Genomic DNA, 20,196 nt, shown 5'->3' on the forward strand with positions numbered 1-20,196 from the left:
AAACAAAATGAAGTATATTTATTTTCTTGATTTGTAGCAAAAAGGAAAAAGATTTCCACCAAAAAAGAGGAAAAGTTTAATTTTTATATAAAAATATTTGATTATCATGTGATTTTGATATATAATTTGCAAATGTCAAAATTTATTTGGAAGTTGTATCCTCCTGGCTGAGTGGTTTGTATTTCAAACTTCAACACGTTTTACATAAAAACTTTTGAGCCTACTTAATCGGTTAGTCTTTATGGTAGTGTTTGGTTGGAAAATTTTGGATGGTATAAGAGTTTATTTTATTTTATTTTTTCAAATAGATAAAAAATTGATAGTGGGCCATCTTGATTTAATAATTTCAATCAATTCTCTTTAATTCTAGAATATCAATTTCATGATAGATTGTAGGATTACTAATTCTGGACCATATCGAATACCAATTAAAATAACACTGTATTAATTATATTGAAATAAAAATAAAATATCAATTTTCAATCAAACAAAAATTTAAAATAATAAAAATAAATAGTTATTTTTTAAAAATTTATATTTTTATTTTAAAAATAAAATTTAGATATCCAAACATTATCTAGGAAAATTGCTTGGGTTGGTAGTCGTGCATAAGCTTCGATACATTACTCACCGCTAACGCATGTTCGTCAGATTATTCATGTGATTTGCGCATGTCTCCTTTCATTTGGTGATATTCATTTTTGGGACAGCACTTATGCACGGCTTAGGAAAGGTGGATAGCTTTGATATTTTCAATTATTTTTTTATTTGTACGACTTTGTAAAAGCACCACTACTTTTATTTAATAATAATAAACATGGCAGACTTGACTTCAGTTGCTATCAAACTCATACGAGCTTCCTCGTAGGTCAACCTCATCATCATAGGCTGCTGCCTCAGCCCATTTGAAACGGACAAGCTTTCCAACGCTTTATGTTTGTTTTTATTAAGCATCCATTAACTATTGTCAGCTTGCTAATGCCCGATTGTTCCTCGTCGCCCATCAGTATCAGTAATTCTTTTAGTAATTTTAATGCACTTTTGCTCATCCTGATTTAAGTTCCAGGGTTTCAAATCTTCGGCCATATCTTTATTCTCACCAGTTCTTTAAAGGCCTCAATCTATCACCTACTTCTCAATTGACAGAGTGGAATTGCTATATTCAGGATTTTCATCTCACAATCTCTGTCAAGAAGAAATCCGGAAATATTAGAGGAAAATCGGTATCTTAAAGGCCCGTATTTTAGAATGCAAAATTTGCCAAAATTTCATCCGTGACAGTGAAAGACCAATCCATCATGAACAAGCCCAATTCATTACGGTGACACATGTTCCCCAACACCTTCTGTATATCATCGTTATTGACAAACATTACTAATAAACACAAGATATGAATTCGAAAACTGGAGTGCTGCAGAACTATTCCACACACACATATACCTAGATATTCACTACCCAATTATACTGACACCAGCGATATCTTAGGAAAACATGGAACAAGTCAACCTGAAGATGTTCAAACCTGGTTAATAGACCGCCTACACCTCTTCTCTCCCATGGTTGCTGCTCTTTATAATATTGAATTTGCAAAGTGGACATGTGGCATTGATGAAAAGCCACTTATCTATGCAGGCACAGTGGAAATGGTGACCACAGGGAAGTTGACGCAGCTCCACTCCATCATCGTATGCTGAGAGGCAGATGCAACATTCCTAAATGTCCAACAACATTTGTCAGATGATAAAACCACAAAAAGGTTTTTTAGGTCATTCTCTTGCTGTGATTATCAATTCTGTTGGGTTAATGTTGTATCTGTATATTAAAAAAAAGCATAAAAATACAGCTTACTGTTTAGTTGCATGAAAGGAAGAGTACAATAATGTCACCACGGCTCCATAAACGCCATACATTTTATACAAATCATAGCAGATGTCCATTCAGTTTTTTGATGCAAGTTAATTCCAATTTCCATATTATAAAATTTTGTTTGGAATCTAAACTTTATCAAGCCTTTTCCTGTATTACCAAGCCAAGACTGGAGGGAATAAAGGTTTATAATTTAGGACCTGTTTCACAAAATCCTATGGATAGGGCTGGGAGAAAACATGGGAGGGAAGGAGCAAACAAACAAGCACACGCACAATATATATATATATATATATATATATTCTAATATCTTTCAAATACCGATAATCAAAGAGTCCAGTATGTGCCAGTCTGCTCTCCTCTCTCTGAACACCTCGACTCCCACACAGTCTACTACAAGGATTTGAGTATAGGTGCTTACTGGCCCACATTAGGTGTATTAGATCGTATCAGTAACGTCCTCAAGTATCAGCATCCATCAAAAACATAGGGCCTTTGGATGCTTCAGGAAGTTACCAAAAAATCATAAGATAATATAAAAATGTTGCTGCAGCAAGATCCCAAAAGAAAAGATCACTTTGACATTCTTTTAAAATTGCTATTTTGATAGCTACAGAAAATTCAGGAGATGAATTCTAACAAACTGAAATACAATAAGTGCATTCCAACTCCATACATTCCTCTCCAAAATCATGATTCCAATCCACAGGGTTCTCATCATGTTTCATGTTGGATCTTCCTATAAGAACAGAATGATTGAATATGAAACTCCAACATCTGGCTTGCAAGAATAAAGTCCAAGAGTATGGAGCCTTCAACTTCCAAGGGTCATGCCACGTGTCTGACAACCTCAGAAAGGAAGGACCACCACATGTGATCTCCTCACTCTATCTTCTCTTGTTTCATCTTGCCTTCTATCCTTCAAATCCTTGGTAGATGCAAAAAGAGAGGATAACAGGGAACCAAGGGCAACGACCACAGCATAGGCTACATTTAGGAACCTAATGTTGTTCCCTGGAGCAGGAAAGGAAGGACAAAGATGTCCTGGGGTCATTCACATTTTGAAGAAGCATGTAGAATTGGGGTGGAAGGGGTGACACTGTGAACAATGGGGAACTCACAAAGAAAACCACCACATGAGAAATGTAGGAAAAGAAAAAAACAATCAGAGTGGCTTTTCTTTTATTTCTCAAGGAATCATGTTTTTTCCATGATTATCATAACTTACAAGTTGCAATCTAAACAACATTCAAGGAAAATTTGTTTGATGACAAGGATTCCTTTGGAATTCATGGTTCCAAATACCATGAGTTTGATGTATATTCAAACAGGCCCTTAAGGGTATTTAGTTTGCAATGAAATAAAGGTTACCATATGATGCAGCAGGTTGAGAAAGCTAGCGATATTAGCTACCATCTTGCTAGAGGAGCATTCTTGGCTTCAACTCTTAAGAGTGATTGCTTGATGATACTTGCAATCATAGCAAGCCATTCCCATTTCTACATGCTTATGGTAAAATGTTAAGTGTAAAGAAAGCAAAAAATCTGGTACAATTAAACTAAAATATAAGATTAGAAGACGTACAGCATCCTCCCCTGAGAGGGCATGCTCCATGGGTGGGTTGCTACCACATTCCATCATTATTCCACCAAAGGATCCTGATATCTCACCAGCAAGTTTCTCAGATTCACCGATCTTACAGAACTTGTATTTTGGAAGCTGACGGATGTCTTCTTCAGATGCACCTTCCTGCTTTTGGAAAGTAAAATGAATACAAGATAACAAGAAGTTATTTAGTCTTATACACCAAATATCTAAAGTCATATAGGTCACCTAGAGCAAACAATCTTTTAGGGGTTGGAAAAAAGTTTTTTTTTTTTTTTGGTACAAAAAAATAAAATACATGCAAGAGGCACATCATTATGAGAGGACCAACCAATCACACATCATGCTGTCCTTAATAAATTTAGATGAAATGGCAGATGATACATACATATACTACAAAAAGACACTATATACATTACTGCGCGGATCATACATGTAAATCAGCCATTACATGGACTGACCAGATCAAACGTGCAAAACACTAACGTTGCATTAAGTGTTAGTTTCAAAAGTATGATATTTAGCAATCCATAAACAACTAAAAAAAAACTAATAAAGAACAAGCAGCACCTTTGTTTTATTGAAGGTGAAGACAAAGTAGGATCTATCCTAGACAACTGGGAAGTTTTTTGAGGTTTCAGAATTTAACATGCTCTTGTTGTCTAAAAGGCATATTTATCAAAGATTTGGACCCAACATAAAAGAGGAAGAACACATAAGTGTTCTGGCATGTGAGATCTGCTTCAGGGCTGACCAATAAGTTCTGTACACTGACAAGTTTACATCATGTGAATGGGAAAAATGTTGCTGTTGTGGTTGAACCTAGCTAGTATCTTTCAGAGCTGAAGCTTTCTAAGTAAGCATATTCAAGTCTTCACAATTTCTAAATTCATTGTCAAGTGCTAAGAAACGTGAATTAGTCAAAATATAATATGTTAAGTATCAGCTTGTGATGGTGCCTTTTTGTAATGAATTAAAAAGATAACTCTAGCATGCTTTATTTTATCCTGCAAATCTATGGAATAACACATGTTTATGCATGAACCACAGTCATGTCCTAAATAAATAAATAAAAATCTGTGACATCCTTCATGATGGAAGCCACTTAGAATCTGTCAACTTTGATGACCCCCAATCAAATCAAGAATCTCAGTATTGCATGCTAAAAGCATGCCAGTCTAGCACTGGCATGAGTTGTGCTAGTGCTTGACACACACTGGCATGGCAGCATGTCAAATACTAACACGCAACCTATATCATGTCAATGCTGATACCCATAAGGCACTGGCATGGTACATATCGTGTATGCCATGTCATGTCAACCAACAATCCATGCATAAAATTCACTACTGCAATTGTACAAATGTTGCATGCTTACATACGTGTGTGTATGAAAAGAGAAGCTACTGGCAGTCAGGCGCTCTGCTCCTGAATTTGACATCAACAGTACCAACTTACCAAGATTTTCTCTTGCACTTAGTAACAGATCTGCTGTGTATATTCTATAATAGTAAAGGAGAGATATTAACATTGGCAAAAATGAAGAATACATGTTCAACAGATGGCTTCAAAGAACAGTTTCATCAAGAAAGAATGAAATTTTGGCTAATGGTAATCTTTTCCTAGAGCATATGATATTCCATAAGATAGCATCAGTAATTGGCCTGACTAACCTGATCTGCCACTGCATATAAGATTGCAATGATGCAAGGTAGACAGCAGCAGACTGCAATACCAATGACACATGCCAGAGCAACACAAAAGACGACAAAGAACACATCAAATGCAAGAAAAACTATACAAAGCCTGCAAAACAAGTGCAAAGCAGGAATTAATGATAATAATGTAAAAACAGGATCAATCCCAATTCATAGATATAAGATCTGTGCAAAACCAGTAAAGTTGGGGTGCATCACGGGTCAGAACTTGGCCTCCAGCAGATACCCAATAGAATCCAATAATCCACCATACAAAGGAAAACATTGTGTTTGCAGATTCCAGATGTTTTGCAATGCTGCCCAAAAGAATAAATAAATAAAAAGTGAGCCCAAAAAAACATTTAGGGGAGAAACATATTTACAAACTAAAACTCAAGATCTTTCAAGATACTGAATCTAGCATCTAAACATAGAGAAACAGTAGACACAATTAGCATGTTTCTTCCTAGAAACATCATTATGTCGTCCTTCAGAGCTGCTTTCACTTTACAATACAAATAGCCCTAGCCCTATGTCATAAGACTCAGCATTTTTCATAATGACGTATAAAACCAAGCTGAAAATTAAAACATGCATCTTAATGCAAAATGCAACATTTATAATGTGTTTTCTTTATAAATATTAACTTTCTGGGGAAAAAAAAGATTAACCAAATATCTCAAAAATACAAAGTGCTTTGCACAAGGCCCCTGTGCTATATATCCACAGGGCTTTGCGACAGCAACCCAGGACATTCAAGCACAAGTATCACTCACATAATTCGGGAATGAAATGAATGCCACAAGTTGATTAAGAAATGGAAAACTAAAAGTTTCTAAACATGACAAGGGATGCCATATTTGTAATGCTTGTTGTTTATTATTAGTTCTCAACAAAAGACAATGCTATGTTGAAACTCCAAATTTGGTGTTTGCTACCATATGAAACACACTTCATGACACTTGAGTGTTAAGCCATATTGGTGCAAAGGTCAGCACATGCCCCTCCTCCCTATTACTTTTGTTTATCAACAAGTAACCAACAGTCATGACCCTCCTGCCTTTTGCATCCTAAGCTAACTATCCAATTGGTCCCACTTAATTAGCTGGATATCCTTCTCCATTTAAGAAAACTAAGAATTAAAAATTCAAAATATATGACCAACACAATGCTCTAATCCCATGTATTCCTTGTTCAGCAGTTACATTGAGTCACCTATAACCTAAGATTGGGAGACCCAATAAGCACCATGTGTTCATACACCAGCAGCTCAGGTAGAATCTAAAGAAGGTCGCACAGTCTTAGGGTTTTTTCCTTAAGAATTTGGAAAAATCACGGAACCATCTGGGAGTCAAAAGAGAAGGGATCTGGTTTCCTTATCTTCTTCCCACTCCATCTACAGGGGAAAAATAAGAGAAGACATTCAAAGAAAGGGCCTGTTTCCTTTTACATAAACAGGAATTCTGTAACTTATTGATACTGCCACAGTTTTTTCCACGAGAATATTTACTAAAAGTGTACCATAAACAGCTAGTAGACTTTATTCATTTTCATATTCATGGCACACACATACAGGACTTTTTGAACAGTCAAATAACATCTGAACCAAACTTGCTCACAATAACTACAAGTGCACAAATTTTTGACTTTTAAGGAATTCAGTTTTGGATGGTTTAAATTCGGATGCCAGACACATAGTTCAAACCTTTAAAATTTAAAAGGAAACCAGATCATTAGCAAGCAACTTATTAAATCACTTAAATGCTGGAAACAACACAATAATGTTGGACTGATGGCAAGAGAATCTTTGGCTTTATTTGTAAACTTTGGCCATATAGCAATTTCTTTCTTGACCTCAAATCCTCTGTCTTCTTTTTGATAGACTCATAGTGTCACCCCCATGGAGCAACTTGTGACAAGTTTATACTTAAGAAATGATCTGTTAATAAGATTAATTGTTTGTACCCAAAAAAAAAAAAAGGATTAATTGTTGACCAATGTCCTTTATAATTTACAATTTAAATTATTATAAAATAAGATTATTATGAGGTTCCAGTTCCATGGCCATTTATTAGATAATATTGGAATCCTCCTGCATGAAAATCTTGCCCCTAATTACTACTCTTGACACGTTAAGTCATTAATTTGTGACTCACATCATTAGGCATATAAGTATTTGCACTTCAGCATAAAAGTTGCCTATTATAACATGATATTGAGAAAAGCCGCCAACTTTTTGAAATTAACAAGCAGCACACGTAGCTGATTATTTATTTTATACATACATATGCCTCTCAATGTCAGATTTCTTAAAGGTTCTTGTATCAGATTCTACTGGACACTTATATACTTGACACCTGAATCATGTATCCGAGCAAAAGCTAATGTTCGGGGGGGGGGGGGGGGGGGGGGGGGGGGGGGATATTCACGTAGATTGGCAGTCCTCAAGGATTAGAAGAGGGCAAAAAATGCATACGAATGGATATTCTTTGATATCCTTAAACCACGAGACTGCTTCTAGTCCAGTTTCATGTTGAACAAATATTTCATGTTCAGTCACTATTTCCAAAAAGCAACATTTATTATAATCCAGTGATTGCATCTTCGATCCCATCTTAGAATCAAGCAGGGGGAAGTACAGAAACTTAAGGCCAGGTATAAAGCAACACAATTGCAACGAATAAGACCTGGCAAGCTTCGATAAACTAAAAAGGCTGCTTGATTCAACCAAAAGAAGAAAAGAAAATAAAGGAAAATTAGCATCAGAAAATTTATCAGATAATCGTATATTATTCAGATAATTAACAAGATATGATATTTCTTGCTAAACACCAATGAAGTAGCTCGGAATGCTACCAGGTTTCTCTCTCACCTTGTCCTGTCTCCGTCCTGACCCTGCTCAGCATCAGCGGCTTCTTCTACCTCTGGCGCTGAACTCGATCCCGAGCTCCTTCCGCTCCAGCTCCCGCCCTCATCCACATCCATCACTTCCCCTTGGGGGTGCTGCCTCCGCCGGTACTCGATACACACACAGATCATATGAAGCACGCACTGGAGAGCATATCCCACAATCCAGAGTCTCAGCGGCATCGACGGCTTCTCGTCCCGGCTCAGGACCAAGACCCCAGCGGCGACGCTCACGAATGCAAGATTCCACAGGATGTCGAGGAACACCACGGGCCTCGAGTAGGCCCAGTCGCTCTGCCGCTCCTCCAGCTGCTCCGCCGCCGTCTCCCGCACCAACATCGACGGCTCCCGCATCATCCGCCGGCTGCTCGCCCGGCGGAGGAACCGGGCGGCGCCACGGAGGCTGGGCCGCCGGGAGAGGCGGCGGTCGCCGCCGCGGGTGCCGAGGAGCGGGGCCGGGTCGACCGATGCGTCACCGGCCGAGTTCGGAGGCCTCGCTGTCGCCATCTCCAAGCTCGTAAGAGACGAGATCGAAGGAGGGGAAACCCTTTCCCTCGCCCTAATTCCTTCCGAGCATGGCTCCAAACCCTAGAAATCTCGATCGAAACCCTAGATGGAGAAACCCTGGAAGGAGTTGATAAAAGCGCTTCGAAACCGAGAAAGAACGCGAAATCTTCCACTTCTCTTTTCGTCGATAGCGAGGAACGGACACGAGAGAGAGTGAGAAACGAAAGGTAAAGGAGAAGGAGATGGATCGGCTGCATGATATGTAACAGAGAAATGTATAGAGGAGCAAATAGTATACTGAAACGTGTACTCAACGATCCGGGTACCGGGGCATCTAGGATCTTCGGCCGTTTGGTATCGAGTCATGACACGACAAAAATGTTCTGGTTTGGTAGGCTGGTTTTTGGGGAGTGTTCGTACGTTGTGCTTCAAAGGTGAGGGCCGTCGCAAGGAAGTCTGTTGATCCATTCGTTGGCCGACGAATGTAATCCAGTGAAACGATGGAATGGTGGGCTTAAATGCTGATAGGTTTCGTACTTTTATTTGACGTTTAGATGCCCGTATGAGATCCCAGAAGTACTGGTGAATTGACGCGGTGAATCACGAGACTGGGTGCGATGGCGGAGACCTATTGGCCGCTGTTGCTGCTTTTGTTTACTACTACGGCGGTGGAGTGACATTAAGAAGGTAAGGTACAAACATGGTAAGATATTCTGTGAATTCGTTTAGAAAATAAACAATTATCGGCCGCTCAATCAGTCTCTGAATTATTTCTGGGTAATCAACACATGAGAATGACGTTGCCTGTTCAACGATACAATGATCTCTTACCCAAAAAAAAAAAAAAAAAAAAAACGATGCAATGACCTGTGAAGCGTTCCACTGATTAATGTGCCTTAAATGCGTTTACTTTATAGGGATCCGCCTTCTCTCTTTTTTTTTTTTTCCTTGTTGTTAACTTAAAATCTATCGCTTTTGGCGTCCAAGTCTGAGTGCTTGCCTGCTTTTGAGATGATGGCAACGGTATTTATTTATGCTTCTGCGCCATTATGCAGTCCAAACTGATCTTAAATGGACACCTCATTTTGATGTTAGGCTGTGTGAAGTTATATATAAAGCAAGAAATCGAGAATCCATTTGGATAAATATCATTAGAAAAATAATCAATTTTTTTTAACCAAATTATTTATGTTTTTATATTTTTTTAGATTTATAAGTTATTATTTTATGAATAACTTTTATTTATGAAACGAAGAAAACCCTTTCTTATCTAAAAAGTGAAAAAATTATTTTTCTATCAACAAAAAAAAATTATTTTATTTCTAAAATACTCTTAATCTTATAATAATAATATAAAAAATATAATATATTATTATACTATATAATATAATATAATATAATTATCGTATATATTATTTATTTAATAAATAATATTATGAAAAATATAAATAGATTTTAACAATTTAACCAAAAAAGAAGTAATACGGAAGAACATAAGTAAAAAATTTTTGAGTCATTTTCAATGCATAAAAAAATATGAATAAAATATTTTTGTCTAATGTTACTTGCAAAATACTTATCCAAAAAAATATGAATTCCACAAAAATTTTTTATCCTCTAAAGAATGGATACAAATGTCCGTAGAAATGAAAGTTAAAGGACTTTAGCTCTGCATCTATTTGACCTATTTTCTTTCCTTCTTCCAAAAATAATAATTTTTTGTTGATTATTTTTGTCTTGCAATCTTATAAACAAAGCTTTTTACACCAACTAGAATATTTTTTTTAATAGCAAAATAGTCGAGAATCTTTAACTTGCACTGAAGTTTTTTTGCAAATATCATCTCATCTAGTAAAAGTAATATTATCTCATGGCACATAGTGTATAGGTATATAGAAATTCATCCCCATGGTAAAACAAAAGCATACAAGCACCATGCAAGGGACAGAGTAATCTATATAAAAGGTTCTTTAAAAAATTAAAAAAAATGCTTATTTATTCCATCTACAATTTATTGGTGAAGGAAAAGAGAGAAATATGTGCGAGGGTAACTAGATAAAGGATAGGAGATCAAATATTTTAAGATAATATTAATAAATGATACCTAAGAAATCTTGAGCAGATACCAGAGACCATGAAGCATGATATCTTATAATGATTATTTTAATTGTCATATACTGTAATGATGGTGGGATATGCATGACATATATCCATGATTTTAAACTCCACACACGTAATGAGTTAGGTTCCTATCCTACTTCCATGCATTTTCATACCAATTTTTATAGCATCTTACTATAATTTTTTATTCATATAAATTATCATGATTCTTTATTTTCAAAATATCAAAGCATATTTATTAAATTCCATAACAAATAAGAAAACTTGTGATTATGGTAGATAATAAAAAAATCATCCATCATATTAATTATGTACATCAAATATGCAAAACACTGATAAAAAGTAAAATATTTCAGAATCATTTGGTTTGCAGGAAGTGAAGGGAGAAAACATGATCAACAAAAAATAAATTTTTTTTTGCTTATTTGATTGGAGTTTTCAAAAAAAAAAAGATTGGAAAAAGGTATTTCTATATGAATAAAATTTTCATATTTCATGCAAAAAAAAAATCTATATAGGATATAAGTTTTTGGCTTTGGAATGAAAATTTGAAACTCTCTTTTTCTGAAAATATCGTTTTAAGCCATCAAAAGATCTATAATTGAAATGAATATTCTCTCCATTATAATACCTAAAATCCTTCACCACAATTTACGGCCAAAAAATACTTGTAACCGTTAGAATTTTTTATTGGCAAACAATGATAATGTATATACTAAATAAGGTTTTTACATATGTTGAGAATGTAATATGTATCTTATATATTTTTTAATAAAAGTAGATAATTAACCTAACATATATTATTGTGAAAAAAATTGCTTTCATATGATCAACCAAATATACTAAAATCACTTTCTAAAATATCATATTTCTAAAATTTGAAAAAAAAAAATCTTCTCACAAACCAAATTAGTCCTTGTGTGTTACCTCTCCATCATCTTTTCTCATCATTTAGGAAGCGCTCTTCATCCATCTCTATTTCTATTTTATCTCATCCCTTTCATCTTGTAGGAGCAAAATTCAAAAAAAGATAAATTCAAAAAATCTCATACTTTCTTACTGCCATTGGCGCATATCCATTATATCCTTTATAGCAGCTATATTCTTTGTATGCTTCTTTATGCATGCACCTGATTGGACGATGGTGTTGTATCATGGCTCACCTATTAGAACTATCAAGATGTTGTAGCTAGAGGTGGCAATTTTTGACATGATACGTGAATCCAACACAAACACAACACTGAAAAATCTGGTTTATATCGAGCTTATGCGGGTTCGGATCGAAAACAGCTCGACACGGTTACTATCCATAAAATCTGAGTCATTTATGCATGGACTCATGAATCCAAAATAGACCCGCATAACCTATGTAATATTTTTATAAAATTATTAAAAAAATGTTATTTATATGAAATCCATAACAATCTTGTAATTTTTGATATTATGTATTTTGGAGTGGGAGCCTTGATGGTTTTAAGAGGAGACTTGTGGTTTAGTTTATTGAGTTTTGTTATGTTGTATTGGTATATTATATTATTATGTATTTTGTGAACTATTGATTGTTATTTGGTGTTTAAATTTTGCTAATGTATGGAATTTAAGTAAGGATATATTTGTGTTAGTATAATTTAATTACTCTTATATTGAAATAGATTTTGATTGATGATTGATGTAGATTTTTAAATATATTTATAATAGATTTGTTGCATCACCCGTGTAATGATTTGTGGTTGGGTATTTATATGGTTATTTTTATTTATTTTAATTCATACATGTGGCTATTCTTTTGCAGTTTAGTTGAATCCTAAAAAAATTAAATTTATTTAATTTTTTTAAAAATTATTATGTTAATTTTATTGATCATATTATAAATGTATCGTGTTCGTATCAATCCCACGTCATAATGAATAATCAAATTATATGAATAATTTGTTTAATAAATAAATTTTTTATGAATCATAAATTTTAATTTATTTAATAATCATGTTGCGTTTGTGTTTAAATTATATAGGTCATGCTGTAAATGCATCAATCTGGGTACGATCCGCCAATACGAATTGCCACCTCTGGACTTGCAGCCATTAATTAGCCACTTTCTCTGGTGTTGCGGCTGCATTCCTTTTTTCCTTCCTTACTTTGTGCCTGGTCTGTCCTCATGTCTATTTTCTACTTTTAATACTATGTTTTAATACATCTCATCTGATGCTACTTTATGTAATGGCACCCTTGTATGGTCTTTGTGCCTCCTTTACGTGCTGCTGCTCGGTTATTTGGAAGCAGAGGAAGGATCTTGGTAGTATTGTATTTGAACCTTTGGATCAACGTAGTGTTTTTTCTATAAAAAAAAAAAAAAAAAGGAAGAAAGTCATAGACACTTTCTCATAGCATGACATCCAACTCTTTTTGTGTTAGCAGGAGATCAAATTAGCGCCCAGCTGCTTTCATGCTAAATAAGTTACCGGTTATCTCCTCAGTTTGGCCCGTATTTAAATTAGATATTTTCATCTTATTTTAGTCTTAAACTCTCGCATCAACCAAACACGCTTCCTCTGTATGTCACGTGTATAGCACGTGCCGGGTACTAGTGCCTAAAATCCGGAGGCACGGCGTTTTCCCTCTCTTCCCCGCCCTCCCTCCATAGCTCCAGGGTATCTTCTTCCCGATAAATCTACTTTCCCTTCCCCGCAACCAAGTTCTTTTTCCCTCTAAAACAACCCATGGCCTCCTCCTCCTCCTCCTCCTCCTCTACCAGCCTCTACGACATCCCGTGGGTCGAGAAGTACCGGCCCACCAAAGTCTCCGACGTCGTCGGCAACTCCGACGCCGTCTCCCGCCTTGAAATCATCGCCCGCGATGGCAACATGCCCAATCTCATCCTCTCGGTGAGCTCCCCAAAACTCCCTTTCAAGAAAACAAAAAACCCACACCCTATTCTTGTTTTTTTTTTCCCTCAAAGAAACCCTTCTAGGATTTTCCAAAGAAACACTTCTACACACTCCCAGATGGACACCTGGATTTCCAGCTATAAAATTTCAAATTTCTTCCTCCATTTCCCAATTTTCAGGGTCCTCCTGGCACCGGGAAGACTACGAGCATACTCGCCCTCGCCCACGAGCTCTTGGGCCCTAATTGCCGAGAGGCCGTTCTTGAGCTGAACGCATCTGACGATAGGTAGCGTCCCACCAATTGCCAATCTTTTGAATTTTTTGGTTTGAAATCTCCATGTAATCTCTCATTATTATGTCAAGAGGACTCCTATAGTTCTGATTCAAATCTTGCAGGGGTATCGATGTGGTGAGGAACAAGATCAAGATGTTCGCCCAGAAGAAAGTAACACTTCCACCAGGCCGCCACAAGATTATAATCTTAGATGAGGCCGACAGGTAATTCCGAGGGTGTGGTTTGGTATTAGATGGTCGCATTGGTATTTGCTTGCCCGAATTTATTGTTTCTTGGTGGTTGTGGTCTGATGCTGGAATTTTCTAGTATGACATCTGGTGCACAACAAGCATTGAGGAGGACAATGGAGATCTATTCAAACACCACACGGTTCGCCCTTGCCTGCAATATATCATCTAAAATCATTGAGCCAATTCAGAGTAGGTGTGCGCTTGTTCGCTTCTCGAGGCTGTCTGATCAGGAGATTCTCGGCCGCCTTATGGTAGTGGTGGAAGCCGAGAAGGTTAATTTTCCCCTCTCTCTCACACGCACGCACACAATATGTAACTCTGGTTGTTACAGTTTTAACAGAGATCTAATAAACAGTCAGCTGAAGCAATTACTAGTGAATGAATGAATCACTGCTGTTAATTCTGTTAAATTTTTAGATAAGATTTCTTCAAGTCTGTGGGATTGGACTTGATTGGTACAATATGACTTGAAAGGTACAATATGATTGAAATTTGTTGGTATATTTTGAAGTGCTTCTCAAAAGGGTGGTAGGAAATCTTTAAACTTGGTTGTAGTGTTTTTGTATTTCTTTTATGCCTCATATTTAATTCTAACATGATAGGAATTTGTATTTTTACCTACCAACAAATTTGTATATTTGATGTTAATTATAGAATTTTGTTTATTTCTTCTTTCTACAAGTTCTTTATCAAGTCCTTATCGCCATTTTCAAAATCTTCCTATGAATTCTCCATTGCAATATTTCTATTGGGATGCTCCCATGCTTTGTAATTTTCTAGTCTTCTCTGCTGTCAAGCTTAACTTCTTCAACTTCTCATTTATATGATCATGTAATATCAACAATTAGACCCAGATAGCAAAATTTCAATAAAGTTTCATGTGGTTACAATTATATTGCTCCAATAGCAAAATGCCACTGATTTTGATGCACTTTCATGCAATGTCCTAAAAGCTGGTCTATGCCACTTCATAAGCATACATAATGCCTTGCTGCCTTGCATAGGGCCCAAGTGCCATTGATATTTGATTGGGTCACATGAGGATTGCTTAGGCACATGTATAGGTTATGTGACCGTATGCAACCAGGTGGCATGTTTTTTGGGCAAAGAATATAGGTCAGATGAGCTAATTCGGCTGAGGCAAACTATAGAAGCTGCTTCACCCTTAACCAGGGGTGTAATTGAGTTGATCTTGAAAATCCTAATCGAGATAGAAATCAATTCAGGTTTCAAAACTAGCTTGCTTCATGCTTGATTAAAGCTTGATTTTAAGCTTCATTCAAATCAAATTAATAGTTAATGGATTCTTAAAAAATATTTAATGAATTCAGAAAGTTAAATAAACATTCCAGCTTGAAATGATCCTAATACTATGGACCATTGTATCCAACAATCACTCCCTGAACTTATAAATTTATTTTATACATGTATACATAAATATATTTTTAAGCATAATCAAGCAGATTAAGCTGGGTCTAATTTTGGCTCAGGTTGAAATTAATTTTGAGCCTAGATTGCTGGTTTAAGCTCGATTTGTTTAGCCTCAATTGAGCTTAAATTGAGCTTTTTTCTAGTTGAGCCTGAGTCGAGCTCAAGTTGTTCAAACCGTTTGCAACCCATACTGAGAACCTTCCATCTCCAAAATTAAGGGGGTGCTTGGTTGGGGTGAGTGGGGGTCTGGAATCAGAATGGAAATGGGTAACTCCTATTCCAACTATTTGGTTGAGAGGAGTCCCATTCCGTTTTCGATTCTGGAGTGGAATGGAAATGGCCCAATCTACATAAAACTCAATCCCTACTCTTATCTATGGATTCAAATTTTCATTCCAATTTGATTCTGAATCCGGTCATGAATCAAACGCTTTAGGGGATTCAGCCATTCCGATTCCGATTCCAAGCCATTCCGATTCCAATTGATTGATTCCGATTCCGATTCCGGTCGCGAACCAAGCACCCCCTAAATGTGAGTTGAAGAACGAAATTGAGAAAGGAGTGAAAGAGAGAATGGTGGCAGCTGGCAACAGCTAGCATATCATGGGACTTTGTTGCATAGCATGATTGCTGATTGCTTCTAGAGGTTGGCAGCAATGCCATATGTTGATATCATTTTTTCCCTTCATTCTCTTCCACCTTCTTTCCTCTTCTGCATCCATTCCTCATCTCTTCCCTCTCCTCTTTCTCCTATTTATTCTTTCCCTCTTCCACCTCCTGTTCTCATTCTCCTTCTCCTCCACCCTCCCCTACCTTCTCCACCTCTCCTCCTCCCCATGCTCCTTTTACTTCTCCTACTCCTACCATCCCAGCCACCTCTTTCTCGTCTCTTCTCTTCTTCCTCTTCCACCTATACACCTGTAGAGGCACCTCGAGACGACACGTGCTTGTCTTAGCTGATTGATGAATTGATGCAAACTATTTTTGGTCTAAAACAGTATAAACCTCAGTTCGAAATTGGACATTTGGACGAAAGCATTTATAAAAAAGGTGCATTATGCTCATGCAACATATACAAAAAGTATGCATAATATGACCACTAAAATATATGTTGTAGCTTAGATAGTTCTATTGAGTTCTTACAAAATAAGGGCAAGAAATGTGAAAGTTATAATTACTTTAGCATAAGCTTTACCATGTGAGAAAAGGATATATGGGAGATATCTGCTAGGACTCTTTAAGGTGACTTGAAATGATTTTGTCATCACAACTGTCTCCATATCCATGATACCTAGGGCTAGGAAATAAACTGAAATCACAATTGATGGAAATGCTTTAATGTGATTGCTCCAACCCATGATACTTTGAATTGTGATACACTTGGTGATTATTTTCAATACCAAGATTGAAATATCACCAAAAAAAAAAAAAAAAGAAAAAGAAAAAAGAAGAAGATTAATAGAGCAATACCTCCACCATCAATTTGGTTATCATCACCATTAACACTTTCACATCATTATCTTCCCTACCTCCATTTCTAACTCATCTCCATTCTCATCTGCTTTGTCTATGTCTGACTAGGCTTTTCATCAAATCCATGCCCTCATCAAACATTTTGTCTCTTGGCCTATGAAGATTGCATGTTCTTTCTTATTTAGCAACATTTAATGGGTCACATTTAGTCTCATAATGCCCATACTTAGTACCACCTTTCATCTTTCTCACTGCTCAAGTTTCTTTGCATTTTCTCACATAATATGATGGCAGTTAACTTACTGATCCATCCTCATGGATGTTAGTCTTTTTTTAGAAGTTTTACCATCCTTCTCAAGCGCATATATTCCCATGATAATGCTGGATGGTTGGGGATTGAAATGCTAGTGTATATGTGAAAACTCTCTCTTGCCACCCTCTCTCTTAAATTTGAGAGAGAGGTTAAATTTCTGTGATGGCATCTGTGTTGCTAAGTTGGACATAAATATAGAGTGCAACTATCAAACCGATGGCATGGGGTGCACAATGGAAAAGCACTAATTCTGTAATGTTTATTTCTTCCAGTGTTAACTAGCTGGTTTTCTTGGAATATTTCTTTTCTGGGTACAATTGATATCAGCATTGGAGGAACTCAAAACCTCTTTGTTTGCAAATTTGTGTTGACTACCTTGTCTCTCTGATCATCCTAGAAATCTAGAATAGACTGTAGAAATATTAGTTTTCTTTGTCAATATTGTGATACAATCTGAATTTGAGTCATATAACTTACTGAATGCAAAGTTGAATAGATTATTGTTGTTATGTTATACACCTGTGAGCAACTTCAGACAGCCATTTCTTTGTGTCACAAGATGGCACCCTAACAGCCAACAACAATATTTTAAAGAGTCGTCAATGATGATCTTGTTTCTGGTAATGACAAGCCTTAGACCTCTGAACATTATCCTTTTAAACTTCCAGCAGAGCAGTCTTTCTGCATAATTGGGGAGCAAGTCAATCGCAGGCATGGTTAAGATGCTATGACTACACTTCTCCTGTCTTGTAGTAACCCAGTTTGATTAAACAAAGTCAATGACCTCATCAAATGGCCTGATGGGATGATTGAAGCTACTGATATAGTGCTCCAATAAATTTGCAAACATTGCAGACCTCATCCACATCTACCTAGCTGGTCCAGGCCGTATAATCCATGCACCTCATCTTGTAGCAGAAATATCTGAAAAGATTACATTTCTTAGATTTTTTTTCAGTCTCAGAAAAGATCTGCACTATACCCTTCTCTTAGACAGTTAGGAATTGAAGGACAAGTGTCCATAAAAGGTCTGTCACCAGGATTCTGTATTGATGGTTTTCAGTAACCTTCTCTTTTCCAGTAGTGTTGAAGCATTGGTTACACCAGTCTTCATAAATTTACTACAGATCCTTCACATGGAAATTTGATCCAATCATCTGGTATCAAATATGCACATGCTCACTATATGAGAAAAAGCATAGAGTTGAGTGAACATACTTCCTGAATGCTCAATGGTGTTTTATCATCCATTCACCAGTTTTCAGAGTTTTGCAACTGCATCAGTGAATTTCTAATGGCTGAGCATAAATAATAGAGTGATTCCTGCGATTTACTGTTGCTTTTATAAACACTTACACCACATCATGTAATTGAAACATTGTCTACCTTGCTTCCTTCACCATATCTACCTAGGTCTGTACATATTTTGACATTGCTAAACAGCACAGACATGTCAGGCTAGTGGAGAGGTGGAATAAATGGGTTGATAGCTTCCTGTGGATTAGTATTCTATTTTTGATTCATTTCTTTGCGAGTTTGCATGTGCGCTTGCTATAGGACTAAAAATTCATGGGAAGCTGCCCCGGCTGATAGTTGTTCTATCTTGTTCTAATCTGGAACTAACACCATAGTCTCTGGTAGGAAGCAGTGAATCACTTATGAAATTGTCTGAGCCATTTGAGTCCGCAAGCATCGAGTCCAGACTATTCATGACCAAGCCTTCTTATACTGCATGACAGCTGATAAGATCCTATGAGCTATATCATACACTTCATCATGCATGGTAAAGTTCAAGGCATGTATCTAATCTGTTGATTGTCCATCAAATCATTGGTAGGTTCCTTATGTGCCAGAAGGCCTTGAGGCCATCATATTCACTGCTGATGGTGACATGAGGCAGGCTTTGAACAATTTGCAAGCGACATTTAGTGGGTTCCGGTTTGTCAATCAGGAGAATGTGTTCAAGGTTGAATTTTAGAGATTTAAAGTTCCCCGACCTTTAACATCACCTTTTTTATTTGCTAATGGAGGGTTCTTCATAATATTAATGCAGGTTTGTGATCAGCCTCACCCTTTGCATGTTAAGAATATGATCCGCAACGTGCTTGAGGGGAAGTTTGATGATGCCTGTGCTGGTCTGAAGCAGCTCTATGATTTGGGCTATTCTCCTACTGACATAATCACCACTCTCTTTCGAATTATTAAAAATTATGACATGGCTGAATATCTGAAGCTGGAATTCTTGAAGGTAGTCAGCTGTTCCTGATAATCTTCTATCCTATATTTTGTCCAGCTTTCATATTTGACCTTTGTCGTCATGTTTCTCTGAGTTCAGGAAACAGGATTTGCCCACATGAGAATATGTGATGGAGTAGGCTCACTTCTTCAGCTCTCAGGTCTCTTAGCTAAGCTTGCATTGGTTCGGGAAACGGCGAAAGCTCCGTAAATATTTATTGTTGTTAATGATAGCTATTCTTCTTTGTCTGAAATTTTGAGAACTCTGAGTTGTTAAGCTAATCATAATACTCGTTCTTCACTAGTTTTCAGTTATTTGTCAAATGTTCAACTTGATTACATTTGTTATCATTCTAACAAGTTGGAAGTCTAGGAAATTCCCATCAGTCTTTGATACATATTCTAGTTTTAAATTTTATTTAACACTCAGATTTAGGCCCTGGAAGAAAAACCCTATGCTATGCTAGAATGTGATTTTGTCGGCATACCAAATAATATGTAGTCAAAAGTTTCATGACTATTTGACCAACTTATGCAATGATAGGTGGAAATTTACTTGAAAAATTATTGGATGCTTAGCTATGTGGTAGTGTTGGCCTAGCACTGTTTAGTTTGTGACATCAAACAACAT

The 20,196-nt window shown here is 36.5% G+C and overlaps 2 protein-coding genes across 3 annotated transcripts; one reads left to right on the forward strand and one right to left on the reverse strand.

The window, feature by feature from the left end:
* Window positions 1-1,296: 1,296 nt before the first annotated feature.
* On the reverse strand, window positions 1,297-8,788 carry LOC105043423 (E3 ubiquitin-protein ligase At1g12760). Of its 2 annotated transcripts, none has more exons than XM_010920962.3 (5): window positions 8,041-8,788; window positions 5,366-5,485; window positions 5,145-5,277; window positions 3,451-3,618; window positions 1,297-1,712 (listed from the first exon to the last, which is right to left on the reverse strand). In XM_010920962.3, exons 1-5 carry the CDS (start codon window positions 8,580-8,582, stop codon window positions 1,539-1,541), a joined length of 1,137 nt encoding a protein of 378 aa, XP_010919264.1. In that variant the 5' UTR covers window positions 8,583-8,788; the 3' UTR covers window positions 1,297-1,538. The 2 variants fall into 2 exon arrangements, with proteins under 2 accessions (XP_010919264.1, XP_010919263.1); XM_010920961.3 differs by having other exon boundaries at window positions 3,451-3,615; window positions 8,041-8,771.
* Window positions 8,789-13,310: 4,522 nt separating this feature from the next.
* On the forward strand, window positions 13,311-19,951 carry LOC105037415 (replication factor C subunit 4). The gene is made up of 7 exons (XM_073255825.1): window positions 13,311-13,585; window positions 13,768-13,874; window positions 13,985-14,086; window positions 14,190-14,385; window positions 19,168-19,296; window positions 19,384-19,578; window positions 19,666-19,951. The coding sequence occupies exons 1-7, from the start codon at window positions 13,421-13,423 to the stop codon at window positions 19,774-19,776; spliced, it is 1,005 nt and encodes a 334-aa protein (XP_073111926.1). The 5' UTR covers window positions 13,311-13,420; the 3' UTR covers window positions 19,777-19,951.
* The last annotated feature ends 245 nt before the right edge of the window (window positions 19,952-20,196 follow it).

This window comes from Elaeis guineensis, chromosome 4 (genome assembly GCF_000442705.2).
Source record: "Elaeis guineensis isolate ETL-2024a chromosome 4, EG11, whole genome shotgun sequence".
Lineage (NCBI taxonomy): Eukaryota > Viridiplantae > Streptophyta > Magnoliopsida > Arecales > Arecaceae > Elaeis > Elaeis guineensis.

Bases quoted from the DNA above. Each gene is read 5' to 3' on its own strand.
- LOC105043423 (XM_010920962.3), bottom strand. From the start codon at position 8,582: ATGGCGACAGCGAGGCCTCCGAACTCGGCCGGTGACGCATCGGTCGAC. The intron at 5,486-8,040 runs GTGAGAGAGAAA...TCTTTTGGGCAG, and splicing joins CAGGACGGAGACAGGACAAG to CATTGCAAAACATCTGGAAT. The intron at 5,278-5,365 runs GTTTTGCACAGA...CTTGTTTTGCAG, and splicing joins GATGCACCCCAACTTTACTG to GCTTTGTATAGTTTTTCTTG.
- LOC105037415 (XM_073255825.1), top strand. From the start codon at position 13,421: ATGGCCTCCTCCTCCTCCTCCTCCTCCTCTACCAGCCTCTACGACATC. The intron at 13,586-13,767 runs GTGAGCTCCCCA...CCCAATTTTCAG, and splicing joins TGCCCAATCTCATCCTCTCG to GGTCCTCCTGGCACCGGGAA. The intron at 14,386-19,167 runs GTTAATTTTCCC...AATCATTGGTAG, and splicing joins TAGTGGTGGAAGCCGAGAAG to GTTCCTTATGTGCCAGAAGG.